This window comes from Netta rufina (assembly GCF_964035555.1).
Source record: "Netta rufina genome assembly, chromosome: 9".
NCBI lineage: Eukaryota > Metazoa > Chordata > Aves > Anseriformes > Anatidae > Netta > Netta rufina.
Window position 1 is genome coordinate 25424529 of NC_140132.1, and position 17854 is coordinate 25442382.

At 49.5% G+C, this 17854-nt stretch overlaps 1 protein-coding gene across 3 annotated transcripts in view; it reads left to right on the forward strand.

Moving 5' to 3' along the window:
- Nucleotides 1-14222, forward strand: part of VEPH1 (ventricular zone expressed PH domain containing 1) — a gene marked incomplete at its 5' end in the record, with an annotated part of 67198 nt that extends 52976 nt beyond the window's left edge. For all 3 annotated transcript variants that reach the window (XM_084291791.1, XM_084291792.1, XM_084291793.1), the window contains 3 exons: nucleotides 1311-1428; nucleotides 10453-10589; nucleotides 13969-14222. In XM_084291791.1, the coding sequence (XP_084147917.1) occupies nucleotides 1311-1428; nucleotides 10453-10589; nucleotides 13969-14205 (492 nt within the window). In that variant the 3' untranslated portion in view covers nucleotides 14206-14222. The remainder of the gene's footprint in view (nucleotides 1-1310; nucleotides 1429-10452; nucleotides 10590-13968) is intronic.
- Nucleotides 14223-17854: the final 3632 nt, after the last annotated feature.

The following is a 17854-nucleotide window of genomic DNA, read 5'->3' on the forward strand; positions in this document are numbered from 1 at the left end:
GAGGGGACCGGCAGGAGCACCAAGGAGCTGGGCCACTCGTCTCCTGCACGAGGATGGAGAGAAGAGCCGAGCCTGGCTCTGCTGCCCTGCAGCCCCCTCTTGCAACCAAAGCCAACGTGTGTCTGAGCCCTTTGACATCTGGCTGTGGTTTTCCCCTGTGCTGTGAAGCCCATTTTCCCTACTGGAAAGGAAAGAAAGCCTTTGTTGTCTGGAGCTCAGGTGATGTTAGTCCTGCTCACGTGCTGCCTTGCCAGTCTTTAAGACAGCCTGAAACCCACCGGGACCCTGGGCTAAGGCTCAGAGAGGGCACTGGGGGCAGCTGGTGCCAGGAACCGTGTGCCAAGGATCTGTGTTCAGGTTTTTTCCTGGGGTTAGAGGCTGGGGAGCAGAGTAGCCGTGCTGCTGGGTTTCACAGAACTCACAGGCTCCTGCTTTCTCATTCCCTAAAGCTTTTGAGATGGAAGCAAATGGAAAAGGCCTGAATCAGACAGTTCTGCCCTCTGTACAGCCTTCAGTGGGCGGAACTCGTGTCCCTGGCAGGAGAGGGTATTTGTCCCATTTACTGTGTAAATCCGTGTTTTCTTTGGGCTGCTGTGTGCGGTATTACAGATCTCCGATGATGCCAGGTAAACAAATAGGAGTGTTTCCTGAGTGGTCTTGGCAATTCCTTCTGTGTAGTGAGAGACTTGGTGTTATTTAACATCGACATTTATCTAAATGCAAGATAACAGTATTTTTTGGAAATTATACAGTGTTTTAAGTGCCTCATGAGCATCTCCTGGCTTTTCCCATCCTTGAAGCTGCAGGTGTAGTCTCTGTAGGTTTTTCATCAAGTCGGACATTACATTTACTTTGGATAATCCTTACTTTACTTTCCCTAACCCTTACTTTCCTTACTGCTGTCAGTGGAAGAACAGCATCGCGTTTACCTGGATGTGTTCTGTGTAAGATAACTCAGTCCTGCTGGCATTTTTTTTTGAGACATTCATGTTAAACATTCGTATTGGTGCTTCTTGGATGGGGCTGGGTCCAGAACTTCTTTCTTAACAAAAGAAACAATAACAAAAGGCACGGTGGGCACCTGCTGCGCTGGGGACCCAGGCAGACCAGCAGCACTGCCTTGGCAGCCCAGTCCCCTGCCTCCCTGACGTGTTGGGTTAGATGCTGCTGAGCACACCTGCCCCAGCAGGCTGTTCATCCCCAAAAGATGTACAAAAGGACCTCAGCTCCTGCTGCGACGGGGGCTCCGAGGTGCTAACTGCAGCCGTTCGCCATCTGAGCGCCTTTGTTTTCTCTCCTTGTTGGCCCAGGACCTGGACCACGTGCAGATGCACCTGGAAGAAGTGAGGTTCTTCGATCTGTTCGGCTACAGCGAGGAAGCGGGGACGTGGCAGTGCTTCATGTGCAATAACCCCGAAAAGGCAACGGGTGAGTGCTCTGCGAGCGGTGGCTGGGCTGCGGCGTGGCTCTGCTCTGTGCTGGTGGTAGAGGCTATGCCAAAAGTACAGCAAAGTGCCCAGCGTAGCACTGACAGTGTCTGCTTTAACTGGAATTCTCCATTAAATTCCTCCTGTCTCAGCATTTCTGCTGAGAGAGAGTCAAACACAACCCTTATTTGGTGTATGCTCATAGGGACACCATCCAACATTAATGTGAACCCATAAATCTGCACGGCTGCTAATGCCTGGGGAGTGGGAGGGATCTGCACCCATCTTGCAGCGCCAGATGAAGGAGTTGCATCTGCTGGACCACGTCCCAGGTCCACCGGAGACTGCCCAGGTGCCACGCATCAGGGGATGTTGGCATAGGTGCTGCAGCCAATTCATGTCCTCCTCAACTCACAGGGCATCCTGAGGAGTGGTGGCCAAGGTTTTCTGCATAATTATTTATTTTAATATAATTGAGTCCATAGTGCACATTTTAAGAACAAGGCAACTCTTAAGAACAGCCATAATACTGAAGCTGTGTTAGAAAACAGGATGAGGGGACAATAAACTTTGTCCAAGGTAAAAGATTCTGGTGATTTATGGGTTTTGAAGCTCTCTGCTACCCATGTGTTTTAGATCAGTGCACTGAAATTCAGAGGATGGCCTTTTTCTTAGATTTTCTTGCCACACTGTGATAGCCTGCACAATTCTGGCCAAGAATTCTGAGTATTCTGGCCAAGCCTTTGAAGAATTTGCTTTTTCAGCTCTTTATTTCAACAGCTAACATCTCTTTATATTTCATCAACCTTGAATCTAGTAAGTCTTGTAAGCATGGTGGTGGCACAGCTGTCTATGCTCGTTTCATGGGGGTTTTGACCATTTTCCTCCTTCCACAGCTCCCAGGTGGAACTCACCTCCCACCAGAGGAGTCGTGCTTTGAGCTGAGATTTCACCTCAGTACGGTGGCCGTGCTGTGGCTTGTCCCTCACATCAGTGTTAGATGTGTGTCAGGCCACAAGGACAGAGTCTGTCTGAAAAATAACCTAACAAAACAGCTTTGTTTTGAACTTTCAAGAACTCAGTGTGCCCAAAAAGAGGAGTGTTCGTGGCAAGTTACTGATTGTGCTGGTGGGGTGGCTCTGTTAGTGCCAAGGGACTGCACAAAGGTGGCAAAGTCAGTCCTCAGAGTGACATGAGGCACTGTGTCCTTGTTGATGCCATGGGTTTGGCTGTTGGCACTAGTCTGGAGACACGAGAGGACCCCGTGAGAGTGGTGCTGGGGCTGGGATCCCGTACAGGCAGTATGGGGCTGGTGAACTCAGGGCTCTGAACACGGGGGGAAGGCAACGAAAGACCCCAATGCCAGGCTGTGACTCCCAGTGAACTCCTTGCTCTTGGGTGAGTAGAGCAGGAGCGTGCAGACGTGGGGATGTCTCTGTGCTGCTGACAAGAGGCTCTCGAGTCTGTTCCCAGAGCACTTGAGCTGACATCTCGAGTAGCATAAACCGTGCGTGGTGCCGGGCGCTAACAGCCCCCGGGAAGTGGGAGCTGACACGTGCCCTGGAGCACCCGTGGCAGGGTTTGGCACGCTGCTGCCCTGCTTACACATCATTGTGCTGGGCTGGGCTGGCACAAAAAGGGCTTGGGTTTGGCGCAGAGGTGTGCCAGAGCAGCAGCTCTTGGCCAGATGGGTGCAAAGCGTCCATCTCCATACGACAGGAAAATGTGCCTCCTCACAGCCTGTCCTTCCCAATCGCTTCCTTCCTTACTGCTTCATGCAGGTATCTCCACGTGCCCAAACCCAGCAGTCATCTTCACCACTGGTTTTATCGCCCTGTTCATATCTATAGGGGTATGGCCTCCCTCGGTGACCCTGCCACCCGCCTGTCCCCACTGCCGCAGCTGAGGAGGGGAGACCTTAATAAATATCAGCATCTACAAAATCACCATTTACTCCCAGATTTGGAGCCAGGGCTGTGAGTTATGGGGTGCCTTCGGGGATGGATGGGAACAGGAGGAACTGAGCACACAACATTTTTGGGCTGTAACTGTCTGTTCTTTTTGTAAGCCATTTCTTTGTCTCAGTTTAAAAAAAAAAAATAAAAATCAATCAATTGCACGGCACATTGTGAATATCACAGCTTGCCTCTCGAACCTCAAGGCCTTCAGAAGTCAAAGAAAATGAACTATTTAATGGGTCAAGACACGTGAAGGGAATACAGAAGGTAGTGCTTCGCGGGACAAAGCCTGCAGGTGAATGGGCAGTTCCTAGCGCTGGAGATGCAGGTCTGGGTTAGCTGGGAGAGGTCGTGCCAGAGACACTCGGGGGTCTTCAGGGATTTATAAGATGTGACAGAAAACAGAGGGCTCAGAGATCTCCCTGAGCGTGTAAGAAATGTAAAGCTGTGAGGCATCTTTCATCCTCATTCCACAGTCGGACGGACCCTGTTGAAACCCACCAGTACTTTTGAAAGACAAAAAAAAAAAATAATTTCTCCCTCTCAGCAATGCTGTTTAGCAACCCAATTCTTCCTAAAGAAGGAATTCAGAGGGAAATTCTTTTTCTATTATTTTCTTTTGTTTTCTGTTAATGTCGGGTTTTGTTACATTTTTTGGATACCGTGTTGCAAGATGCCATTTATCCCCCAGACTTAGGGAGGGATTATGCCTTAAAGCCTGGCTCTTGCCTCGGGATACCAGCTCCGTGATGGTTTTTGCAGATGCAGTGGGGAAGCTTTGCGGAGCCGCGCTCTGCTGGGAGGCTGAGTTAGCAAGGGAAGAGGCAGAGGCAATTAATACAGAGAAAGTTTGCCTATTTCACATGCATTCTTCTGGCTTTAAAGCATTATTTAGGCAACCACACTCTTCCAGAAGAGCTGTTAAATCATCCGGATTTTTTTTTTTTCCTGCTACCCCTGAGCCAAGGAGGGAGAGAGCATTCCTACGAACCCTACTCATCTGCCCACATACACGTACGTGCCCTAACTGTGCGGCTGGTCCCAGAGCTAGGGAAGCCAAGTTGCACTATTTTATTTTATTTTTTTTTAACAATAACCATTCAAGCAAGGACGTAAGGCATCTGAAATTTTAGTAAATACAGTGTGCCTCTTGTTAGGAAAAGCTGGCTTTTAAGAGCTTCATTTCAACATAACCTTCTGTATTGACAGTTGGCTTCACAAGCTCTTGCACAAAAAAAATCAGTAAAACCACTTGATAGCCTGTGAGGGAATTGCAGTACATTCCAGATTCTGGAAGCTTACAAAGAAATTGCAGTAATCCCTGTGGGCTGCAGAAGAGACATTGTGCCCATGGGCAATGATTCGGGTAAAACTGAGGGGTTTTTATGAATTCCTCCTTAAAAAAGCAATTCACTCAGAATAGCCTACACCATATTAAGTTCTGAATACATTTATCTTTTGCTAGCAGTGGTGATTATCGAGTGAACTGGAATATCCCAGCTATAATGCTTGCTTGAAAATTATAAAAAGTGGCATTCAGTAATGTGTCCTTTCCAGGTTTTCAACAAAACCAAATGTGATAATTAATGAAAGAGAGCCAATCCATATTCCCTTAGGTTAATTGCATTTATCTTCTTCTGCTTACCACCCACACGTTTCATTCTTTCAAGTTAAGAGCAGCTTATTATCATTGAGATCATTCATGATTGGGCTGAATTTTTGTGGATGGCTTTGTTTCATCAAATGGAAGATTGAATACTTTTTTTTTTTTTTTCTTACTTGAGTTCATCTTGCAAGAGTTTGGTTTTGGTTTTGTTTTTTTGTTTGTTTTCTATTTATTCACTACCCAAACTACTTCAAGTTTGATGTAGTGTAGTTCTGCAAAGAAAGCAAGATACAGTCAGGAGAAAATAATTCCAACTTATGTCATGGAGGACTCTTACATCTATGGGTACTATTCAGGGTTAAATTGATTTTGTAGCTGGTCTCTCTTTCCTGAGATGGTTTAAGAAGCAATGGGTATTATAGCAAGTAATTATTCATTTTCAGCTTAGGCAATAGTTTTAGCTTTATTGGGTGTTCTTCAGGAAAATAAAAATGTAATGAAAAATATATAGTAGATAGTTTGAATCCTTCAACTCCTTTTTCTTCTAGCTAGAGATCTCATGATATGTCAGCACACCACTGCGATTTCAAACCCAGAGGAGATTGTGTGATCACCTGGTTTAACCTTCTCTAAAACAACAGCTAAAGAATCCAGTCCGATAATGCTTATGTCAAAGAATTTTCTCCTTGATCTGTATCACTTCAGTATGTGTTTCTAAAGATGTCTAAACCTGTTTTTTTAACAGTCAAGTGAAGGAGAACCCGTGAGTTGTTGCTCAGGTAAATTAACCTCCTGTTAAAACATGGGCTTATCTCCGGGCTGTCTCTCAGGCCTGGATCACGTTAGGCCCTTCCCTGTTATGAGGAAAATCTCTGTGTAGATTTTATCGTGTCGCATCTTGAACTTTGCTTAGGAAATTAAAGAGAATGCACTTCATTAGTTTCCCATGATGCGAATAATCATATAAAAACTCTTGTATGACTTTTCTGAAGTCTTCTTAGTTTGTCTAGATTCATGCGAGGTGAAGAAATCAGAACGAGACAGAGGGTTTCCAGCAATCGATGTGTGTGTGAGGAATGTGCACGTACCCGTTGTCGGTTGTTTGCATTTTTTAAATTATTCTAACTGTATTAAAAATGCAGGTATTTCCATGTGGTAAGCAACGGGGCCACCAGCGACTGCATTTGGTTTTGGCTAGAGTTCAGAGAGAAGAGAAGCTGCATTTCTGAGGCAGGACGGGTTTGCTCGGGTGCCCCTTGCCAACAGAACCCTGCGCACTTACTCCTACTTTATGCACACCGTGGGCTCAGTGGCTGCAGTGGTGACCAAGTAAAATCCCAGTAAGGACCAGGACAGGCTGCACCAGGATGCCTGGGGATGTGGCAGTGGCCTCATGCCTGCGGGGAGGTGATCAGGAAGGTAGGGCCAAGCTCTTCCAAGGGTGCAAGGGCAGGAGACAAGAGGTATAAACTGGAATGAGGGATGTTCAGGCTGGCTATAAAGGAAAACTTTCCCACCGTGGGGATGATCGAGCATTGGAACAACTTGCCTGGAGAGGTTGCTGAGATTTTCAAGTCCCAAATCAATAAATCTGTGAGCAACCTAGCCTGACCCCAGCGCTGACCTCGCTTTGAGCAGGAGGTGGGATGAGGCACCCCTTGAGCTCCCTTCCAGCTGAATTATTCTGTCATTCTGTGAAGCTAACCGCAATCAAAATAAGCAAAAGGACTTAGGAAAATATTGGAAAAGAGCTTCATTCTTATCTTTTGTGAATCTTTTTCTTCTAATCAGCCCCTCAGACATACTGGCATCTGCTTCGTTATGACAACTTTGGAAGCTGACAGCGGAATTCCCCGTGGACTTCTCTGTGGATGTACACAAGAAGTGCTCTGTTATCCCTGGTTCCAGCCACTGAGTGCTTAAAGGCAGACCAGCATTTCTCTAGTAAATCCTGTGTTTGAAAGATTTTGGCCATAAATATCCAATCTGGGACAAAATTGCACATCGACTTCCTTTCTCATGCTGTTTTCCTGACCACCAGCCATCTCAGTATCTTCCAGTGCAGAAAACTTTGTGCTTTAAAGCTTCTCAGTTTGGCTTAGAACATGTTCTGCACTGGAATTGGTATCAAAGCCGTTCCCTGGCACCAGGAGCCAGGTAGGTGTACAAGACGTTGAGCAGTTGTCTTTTCATAGCAAAACTGTGTTTTGCTGTATCTAGATGTTTGTACATCTGCCATCAAGGTCTGAGAGTTACTGTACACATTATGAATTCTTTGTAGTTCTCATTTAGAAGTAAAACTCCTACCCTGTCTTATCCTTTGCTCTCTGACTCACTGAGTGGGCTTTGTCGCAGCAGTTCTGACACTTTCTCTTGGGAGGTGATATGGAACCGTGCCCTTTTTATCTCCTCCATGCTACTGAGATAGTATTCCCTGATGTCAAACTGCATATTCTAACGGTGGCAAAATATCCTCCACCAAGAGCCTGCACATGTGAATGGCAAATAACGGGAACGATGGAGGTATGAGCCTGTATGTTGTTCAATTAATTCCCAGCCCCAGCTCCATCATTCCCAGTGGTGTTTCTGTGCACATCCCCAGCAGCCAACTGGGCCACTGTCAGCAAAGAGGTGTTGCAGAGGCACCCCATCGCTGCATGCTGTGACATCCGTGTGGCCAAGGAAGGCTTTAAATCCCCTCACCTTTTGACAACAACATGCATTTTCTCGATCCGATCTCCAGGATTTTCACATCAGCTGAATATTGATCTCCAAACTGCCCCTGCCCCAGCCACACTTCTCTGGAAGGCCCAGGACAAAAGCTTGCCAGATGAGGAAATTTCTTGAACAAAGGAAAACGTGTATCTGTAGTAGTTTTGAAACCAATATTTAACGCAGTTGAAAAGTTCTTATTAAGGGGCACGCTGTAAGACGTGGCTCTGTCCCACTGGAAAGCATGTTGTGAAATTGGTGCAGCCCCAAACCAGCTTCCCCGTAAATTTGTGTGGTTTTTCAGTGACAAAAAATTGCTCAGGGAGAAAATAAGCCTCTGTTTTACTGCGTCAGGTTGGGTGTTGTAATGCATCAGTGCTGGCATGAAAATCTGCAGAGACGAGCTGCCACGTCGAGCTCGGAGTGCTGCAGGGAGAACGACCTCTTTATCACAGAAATCAGAGTCGTGCTTCCCCATCGCGGCTGCAACTTGGCCACCCCCATCTTCATTCAGCGTATCTCCTTCCAGAAAATCGCTGTCTGCAGGGACAGAAATATTTGTCATCTTTCATGAGGAAATTGAAGTAGTACGCACTGAAGACCCCCAATGTCTGCAGCTCTGCCAATACAAACAGCGCTGGGGAAAGCATACATTCTTTATCTAAATCTAAAATAGTTATCTAAATTGCATTTGCATTGTTTCCCACTACCAGAGCGGAGGTAGCGAAGAGAGCTACGTGTCCAGAAAGCCACAAAGCCTCTGAAGCCCCAGGTGAAGCCCAAGAGCAGCAGCAGCGCTGCCTGTGGTGGCTGCCCCTGGGCACCGCGCTCGCCTCATGTCCTCCTGAGGGCCTCGGTGTCACAGCAGCCCCTCGTGCTCCGGGCTCTGAAGGGCCATGCACAGATGACAGCAAAGGCTTTCGAGAAAAAGCTTTGCTGGCTAAAGCTGAACGCGAAGGTATGCGAGAACGGCCAGCCAGAGGATAACCAACTATCTGACAGATGCTGGGAAGGACTCCAAGCCAAACATCACATCAAAACACATCCGTTCTCAGGCTGCTTACGCCTTGGCCTGCTCCTCTGTCCATCTGATCCGTCCTGTCCTGTCTGACTAAAAATAGAAGAGAAAGCGGAAAAGAAGAACCAGCAGTGGCATTACAGAAGTTAAGAGTTGCTCGCTCCGTGCGCAAGGCCAGCAGCTCGAGGCTGCTCCGAGGGCAGCGTTTTGGAGCCCAGGGTGATCCTCGTGGTTGCCAGGCCTTCCTTGTGCTGGAAGCTTCCTCCTTGGGTGCAGGGTTAGGGGACACTCCTCCAGCTCCCAAAACCCCATGGCCATGGGGCTGATGGTGGAGGAGGCCCAGCCTTATAAGCACGCCGTGAGCGAAGCGCGGGGCCTCCCAACATCCACGCAGTGCTTTGAGTTCTCAAAGTAATTTTAAACATAGCAATATTTTTGCAGTAACGACTCTATTTGGTCTTTGTAAGGGAATCTACGGAAGAAAAATCGCGGTGACAAGCCTGAGCTATTTTTCTAAGGCAGGCTGGAGTCACTTTTCGGACCACTGTGGGAGATGAATGGACTGGACGGCGCTGAGCCTGTGTGTCTGTGTCCGTGCCCACTGCCTCCCTGCGGTTACTGAGAGCTGCACGCTGCTTATTTTTCATCACATTTTAGATTATTCATGTACAACTTGCTGTAGTGCAGTTGATCGGGGGGCAGAAGCTTTTGTTTCTCCCCTCTCCTCCTCCCTCATCGCTGACTCCTGATGTGCACTGTGTACGGGTGGTGTTCACCTGCACATGGGCACCACTGCTGCTATAATTATTCCCACCCAGTTTGTTTGAAAGCAGAATTAGTGGTCGATGACACGCTAATAGTTTATCTGTAAGTAAATTTTGCCACAAGACACTAAAAACTTGGCTGTCCCAAGTGGTGACAGCGGAGGGCCCTGACTGCTCCTGTGGGAGCGGCACTGACCCCTGCGTGGGCCGAGCTGTGAGGCCCTGGCCTTTGTGGGCCAGCACCAAAATAAATCGTGTTATTTTATAAATGGAAAAGCGACAGAAAACATCACATTCCCAGAAGGTCAGTGCTGTGAGATTTCCAGGGCAGAAGCACCGCTTGGTTTGCTGTAAGGGCTGATTTTTACAAAGTGGATCACCAGCCTTAAATGACTTCTGAAATATCCCTGAAGAGAGAAGAGGGGGCTGGCAAAAATGTCTGTGTCCTTACTACTGAGGGAGCCCGGTCCTGACAGAGGGAAGGGGAGGATGAGGAGGAAAGGCCATGCTGGTGGGGCTCCCATGGGACAGGCACCTGGCCTGCCAGCCCACACGGAAATCCTGGCTCCTATCTCCCTCCATGGGGCCACAGCTGCCACAGGGGAGCTCAGGGTCAGCCCCGAGCTGTTCCTGTCCCTCAGACCCCAGAGCAGGAGCACAACAGCAGCGAGCTCTGCAGAGCTATAAATTATTATCGTGGGGCTGAGGAACAACTGGGAGGTGTTACAGTGGGGGAAGTACGTGGGGAATAAGGGAATAATAGAAAAAAAGTGACAGGCAGAGCGGGCCGAGCCATCGGCTCCATCTGCCAGGCCTCCCAAGCAAAACACGACCAAGGGCCTGAGGAGGGGAGGGATGCAGGCTGGCGCTGACACGGCCAGGCTGCAGAAACCTCCTCTGCATCACGGCAAAACCTGGCATGCCGAGAGGAAAGAACTAACCCCTGGCTGTGTGTTCACCTCTGCAGTGGTAAATCAGGATGGCCAGCCTCTGATGGAAGGCAAGCTCAAAGAGAAGCAAGTCCGCTGGAAGTTTATCAAAAGGTGGAAAACTCGCTACTTCACCCTGGCTGGCAACCAGCTGCTCTTTCGGAAAGGAAAATCCGTAAGTCAGAAGAACGTCAGCTTGATCCCTTTGTTTCCCTCCTCCGCATCACCATTTCCCAGAGGTTTTCACCACTCAGCTTTTTCCATGGGCTCTGTACACCACACGGCTGACTCCAGCCAAGCGCTTGCTCGCAGGGTCTGTTTATGCTTTTCTGGCTGGATCAGGAGCGTGAGACTTTGGAGAGGGCTCAGCGTGAGGCTGGCAGTGCTGCTCTGCAGGCTAATGGCTGCTGCAGCCCTCACGTCTCGGTGCTTTACCCAAACCCTGCCCGAGCATCGGCCCCGCTGCCTCCAGGCACCCAGCACCAGCTCCCAGGTGATCCAAAGCTCCTGCTTCACGAGTGCATCCCCTACTGATGGGACTCCAGTGGGATAAGCAGTAGCTCAGGGTGGGACGGTTGTGTTCAGCATGTCTAGGAAGTCAGGCCCGTCCAAGCATCTCAGGGCAGTCCCCTAAATGAAACAACAGTTCACTTTTTTTTAAAGCCTTGCCTGCTTTTGTACATTAATAGCAGTTCTTGAGGTGATGGCGTTACGACTGGTGTTATTTGTACAGGAGGTGCAGGTCTGCTTAAAGCGAGGTGATGCTGAAGTGCCCTTCTCCCAGAGGAACCAATTTGTTCTTTCACATCTACCCTCACCTAAATTCAGGGTAACTCTGCTGAAATTTCTGCAAAATTGTTCAAAATTTCCACCAAAACTCATGACAAGTTTGTTCTGGGCATAGGAGAGAAGGTAATTGAATCCAGTCCTCAATAGTTACTACTTGTCAGTCATTAGAAGCTAACTTTCTTCGGCTGTTCACAATGAAAATTATCAAACATTGTGCAAAATAGTCCTTTTATTTTTGTTGCAATAGTTCTCTCTTCGATAAACCAAAAATAGCAGCATCTTCCAGTTAAACCAAGCCTCAATATTTCTGGTAAAGAATGTCTTTTATTACAGAACCCTAGCAAAGCTCTTTAAGCTTCTGAAATGGCTTCCTGAGTCCCTTCTTCCAAGAAACACATCAGGGCATCCAGCCTAGGAGAAACAAGTGCCTTTCATGGGGCAGTACAACCCTCCTGAGAGCAAATGCTTCATAAAACGGCCTTTCCTTTACTTTCTAGCGACTTTTTCTGACGTTTGGTTGAGATCCTGAAGACGGTTCAACCCATACAAGTGTTCCAGCTTCAGTTCAGCACTGGCTGATGTTTCCTTCTTAAGGTGTCAGAATAATTGTCACTTTCCTAGCAACTTGATTGGCTTAAAGAAATGTATTTAATGGAATGGATTTAATTAGCTCTGCAAACAAGCCAAGCAAAAGTCACGTCAGAATACCTTGATTACTCCTGGGATGCCATTAGCATGTAGCAGTTGCCTCCTTGCATTTGCATTCTCGGTGTTCTTGTTAACGTGAGGAATGTTCAGCCTTTTGCTGGCAGGTTAGGTTGTCAAACAGCAGATTCTGCTTAATAGCAGAGTCTATATAGGTTAGCTGCCCTTTTTTTAGCTGGCAAACTCCAATTTTCTTTGCTTTTTCTAAAGTTGAACAAAAATACCTGGTTCCTGCGAGCAGCAGGCTGGCGTCCAGCCCCCGGGGACAGCAGCGGGGTGTTGTGCCCGGGCATTCAGTCTTTCAAGTTGCTGCGTTATATCCTGTTACTTCAATGGCTCTGTTTGTTTGCTTGTTTTGTTTTTTAATTAGAGATTTGAGTCCTGTTGTTAACCATTGCTTGGGCTACAGCCTGGGAACCCCCTGAGCCCTCCAGCTTGCGCTGTGTGCATGCCCAGAGCTGACTGCTGCAGACACCAAGGGAAAGGCTTTGCCTTGCAGCAGGGCTGGAGCTAGGACACCGCACAGAAGTGCTTCAGACAATTAATGTGCAAAAGAAGATTTTCAAATCCCACTCTGCTGAGTGTGCCCTGACTGCAGGCGTAGGAGACAGCCAGGCTCCTGATGCTCCTCCGCAGCTGCGAGGGAGCGTGTCCCAGGCTGGGCTCGGTGGTTTCTCACACACAGATCCTGCATCTTTGCACCCTTGTGGGGTGAAGCAGTTTGCCTCTCAGTGACAGGGAAGTCTGGTCAGTGTCAAACAGGGAGCAGGCAACAAAGTGCTGGTGCTGGGCCAGAGAGCGGCAGGAGGGAAGGTGCCACCAGCAGCAGGGAGGCAGCGGATGCACAGAAAGCACTGCAGTCGCGAGCACCGATGTGCCCAGGCAGCTTGAGGTGTTGCCGGTGAATGGTTCTGTATTAAAAAGGAAAGGTTTCTGCCCGGCCACATCTGGTGCTGATTGCGGTGCCCGAAGCAGCACAGGCCTTGCCTGGCTGAGCGTGACAGCTCTGCCCCTTCATCTCTGGCGTCGCTGAGCAGGGACAGGCGCCGCGTGGGTGTTTGGACTTTTCACGCTGCTCGCTTGAAAACACAAACCAAACACAGAGGAAGTATTGTGAGATGGCCAGCTGGCTGTGCCTGCCTCTTCCCGGAGTCCCACTACAAACCTCCCCTTCGTAGAAGTAACCAGAAGGACAACATTTGCTCTGCGTAAGCGATCGTATGGCCAGTGGGTGAAGGGGCGGAATTAGAAAACCAAAATAGAAGAGGTCTGAAATGAGTCCAGACTCCTGGAAAACAGTGGTAAATCCTTCCACAGAAATGTGCCTAGGGTACATTCTCAACCTTCTTTAGCAACTTGAGGTCAAGGGCTGTGTGTCCATGACATAACATGAAGGGAGTGGATCGGTTTTGCTAGGCAGGCATCTGTGTCCGCAGGGCTGCTCACGGGGTGCACAGTTCTCTTGGTGCATGGGGAATTGATGCTGCTTGCCTGCATGGTAGGAGCAGAAAGGTTTTGGAAAACCTGCTGTGCTCCTCTTGGTAAAAAGCACAGGGAGCTCAACAGGAGAAACCTGAGCAGTCTTGACAAAGCGGAGCCTTGTGTTTAAATTTCTCATCTGGGAACCACAGTTGGTATCTGTGCTCACAGATCTCCTGCAGGACACGTCTGTGACTTTGCATAATCACCTCTTACGCTCCCCGCATCACATTCCCACCCTTACCACGACGCCAAGATTTCACAGATGTCCTACTTTGTACGTTTTCAAACCACATTATATCTCAGCTGTGCCATGTTCCCCGCTCCCCACTGAAAAATGCCCTGACTTCCCTCCTGGTCCCGGGCCAGACACAAAGCATTTGCTCTGTTGTTACAACCAGGACAAGGAGTTGCTGCTTCCCTTGCTGGGGGAGAGCTGGAGAAGGGGGACAGCTCATCGCTCCTTCAGAGGCAGAGCAGGCTCCTGTTTCTCAAGGAAACACTGCTGATCACCCGTCAGGGTGGTGGAAGCTGTACCAAACGAATGTGGTTTTCTTTGTCTTCCCTGCTCTGTGTTTCAGAAAGACGACCCCGACGACTGCCCCATCGAGCTCAGCAAGGTGCAGAGCGTTAAAGTGGTGGCGAAGAAGCGCCGGGACCGCAGCCTGCCCCGGGCCTTCGAAATCTTCACCGACAGCAAGACCTACGTCTTCAAGGCCAAGGACGAGAAGAACGCGGAGGAATGGCTCCAGTGCATCAACGTCGCCGTCGCACAGGCAAAAGAAAGGGAGAGCAGAGAGGCCACCACCTACCTGTAGGGCTGTGGCACCTCCAGGACGGGGCAGCTGCCTGCAGGCTGCTCGAGGGGAACATCCCCAGCCCCAGCTGCTGGGACGTGGGGAGCTGGGGGGAGGCTGTTGGCAGGGGCCAGGTTGGCCGTGGGGCAGCTTTAACACCACCGGGGGACCCAGCACTGTGCTGTGTGCCGGTGTAGACGTAGCTTGCACATCCGCAAGCAAAATGCAGCTTTTTCTTCAGCCTAATTGCCTCAGGGCCAGGAGACGTGGTGAGAAACAGCCCAGCCCTGGCTGCCCAGCTCCTGAGAGATGAGGTCTCCGTGGCTTTGGACACTGCCGAGAGCATCTGAGGATGTAAGGGCTTGCTGCGTTCCTCACTCACTGTCCGTCTGTGAAAAGATCATTTTCCCTCTTATTTAATCTCAGTGTACCTTACCTTTTTACTGTTTATGTGCCCATGAAAAGAAAATCATAGTTGCTTCTTCTTTCAGATCTGAGATGGGGCAATTTTAAAGGTTTAATAGTGCTGAAAAATAAAATTCTATATTACATGTTTTGCTTTTTCTTCTTTCTCCTGTTTTTTGTTTTTTTTTTTTTTTTTTTTTTTCCTCTATTTGTAACTGAATGTAATTTAAAATAGAAATATTTCCTTTTTTTTTTTTTTTTTTTTTTTAATTACTTGTCTTCACTGTTCCACAACACTGAAAAATGCCCAGGTATTTTGTTGTTGCTGTTGTCACCCTCCAGTAATTCCAAAGCAGAGAAAGCACTGCAGAAAAGATGAAAAGCAAAAGAGGAAAAGAGGGAAAGAATGAGAGAGAAGTCTGTAGATGAAGAAATTGGAGATCAAAGCTGAGTATATATAAAATCTTAAACTTCCCAATCTGCCTAAAATCTAGAAAAATGTATCTTTTGGAAAAAGTTGTTTCCAAAAAAATTGCCTGTGGTGATTTTACAGACAGATGGATCTTCTGTTCAGCAGAAGAGCCCCCAGCATCTCAGAGAGCTCCTTGCAGAGCATTGCTGGGCAGCTGCTGTTTCTCCAGCGGGGTGGGACAGAAGTAATGCCTGCCTCCGAATTCACAGCCCAATTTCTGCTCCATCCTGAGCGTTCACAGCCCTCCTGGTTTCATGCGAGCCGTTGCTGCTGAGCCGTGACCCCCACCAGGAGCTCTGGTTTGGTTATTGGGACAGACGTGGGCCTGGTGCAGGGAGCAGAGGGTGGGAGACAAAAACAAACCAGCTCGAAGCTGGCTGGGGCAGTGTGATCCGAGGAGACCAGGCTGCAGAAGGGGCTTTCTGGTGGCAGGGATGCTGGGTCTGCCCGGTGCCACCACGCTGCCTGCCCTTATTCCTGATGCTGCTGTTGAGCACCGGCCGCCCAGCCCAGGAGGCCCCCCCAGCACCCAGCTCCTTTCTTATCCAGCTCTCCGCATGTTCCCCAAACCCTCTGAGACCGAAACAAATCCAGCAAACCCTTCTGGATGCTCTCACACTCCCTTATCGTCTGCTGGGAGTTCATGTAAGTTGATTTTGTGTTGCTGGAGGGAGGGCTTCAAAGCCGGCCACAGGTTTGTGGATCTAAGCAAGCAATCTGCATCGCTGCTGGTGGCATCTAGGGGAAGGAGGAAACCAGCTCCAGCCTCCCCAAGTGTCTCGGCTCTCCGGGGAGATGCTCGACGTGGTCCAGTTCCTGAAAATTCCCGTAACAGCTCCCAGGCGGAGATGAGTGCTGGATCACGAAGTGCCGCAGAGTGATGGGAACAGCTCTGTTAAAGCCAGTCACCGAAAGTTCACCCATCAAGGGAAAGCAGCTGAGGGGTTTCGGTAAAGCTTTCAACACGGCTTCCCCTAGGATCCTACTGGACAAAGTGTCCAGCCTACAGCTAAACAAAAACATCACGCCATGGGCGAGCAACTGGCTGACGGGCAGGGCTCAAAGGGCTGTGGTTAATGGGGTCACATCGGGCTGCTGGCCGGTCAGCAGTGGGGTCCCCCAGGGCTCCATTTTAGGGCCAGTCCTCTTCAATGCTTTTATAAGCGATCTGGATGTAGGACTAGAAGGTGTTTTGAGGAAATTTGCTGATGATACCAAACTGGGAGGAGCTGTTGACTCTGTTGAGGGTGGAAAGGCCTTGAGAGAGATCTGGACAGATTGGAGAGCTGGGCGATCACCAACCGCATGAAGTTTAATAAAGGCAAGTGCCGGGTCCTGCCCCCGGGATGGGGCAACCCTGGCTGTACATACAGACTGGGCGATGAGACGCTGGAGAGCAGCCTAGAAGAGAGGGATCTGGGGGCTGGGGTTGGCAGCAAGCTGAGTATGAGCCAGCAGCGTGCCCTGGCAGCCAGGAGGACCAACCGTACCCTGGGGTGCACCCAGTCACTCCGAGCAAGTCTGGTGGCATCTGCGTAGGTCACGGCACTGGAGCTCAGGGGCATAACAGGCTGGCTAATAAAAAAATCCATAGACAAGACGGGCTGCATTTCCTAATCTTGGAGCCACGGTTCAGGCTGCCACCTACGCATCAATTCAAGGCACCTGATTGCCTGTGTGTGTGCATGTAGGCAAGGAGAGCACGCTGCTCGTTGTCATCTAGCTCCCAGCCCGCAGGGTGCTGCAACTGAGAATGCAGGGCACTGCTGAGGGATTCCTCTGCATGAGCACGAAGCTGCGATATGGGACAAGGCTGTGGCTGCTTCACCTGCTGCCTCGGAGCTTTGTCATCAGCACCTCGCTGTCGTCCGTCCCTCACGTCCTTCCTCGCAATCCCAGCGTGATTGGAACAATATGGAATGCATAGCTGTGTTGTTAGAGACCCCGGGGTCTGTGCCAAGAAATAATTACATAAAATAAGAAGCTTAGCCACACTTCTCCTGTCTTAAATTAAAACTTGGAATGAAATAAAAGAGAAATTCAGCTGGCAACTTATTCTAGTCATCCTCCTAAAAGGAGAAACACAGAAATCATCAATCTAGTTATGATGAGAGCGAGGAGATTTAAAAATAAAAAATAAAAATTAAAAAATAAAAATCCCACTGTCGCAAGATTTCTTCTTGAACAAATCCATAAATAGCTTTTGCTGGTTCTGTTCGAAATGCCATGTATTGAAACTTCCTAACTCCGAACGGCCGCTGCCCTCTGACCAGGGCACGCTCCGGCGGTTCCCACTGCGTCACCCCGCTTTGTGTGCTCCTCTCTGGAGCCACCGCTGCCCGCAGGGGACGAGGGCAGCGTCCCAGTGCCCTGGCACCCAGTGTCCAGGCCCAGCACAGCATCGCTGCTCCTCCCTTCCAGGAGAGGAAGGAAAGTGGCTGCCTTGCGCAACGCTCAGCACAAAGGATGTCAGTCGCACTCTGCTGTTGGGTGAATTAACCTTTGCTGAAGGACACCATTATTCAGGAAGTGTTTGGTGAAGGAAAACAGCCTTCGTCTTGTGGAGAGGGGTGCAGCAAATGCTTTCCAAGCCCTGGCTGTACGGGATGCTAAATCTGCCAGGCGCAGCCAGCGCCGCGCTCGCTCCTGACGCACCGAGGGCAGGCTGGCGGCGGGGGCTGGTGGTGGGGCCCGGTGGTGGCACTGCCCCCAGCATGGCCATGGGATGTCCCCAGGGGACGCAGCCACCAGCGGGGAGAGCTCCCAGCCCACACCAGTGCCCTGTGGCCCTTT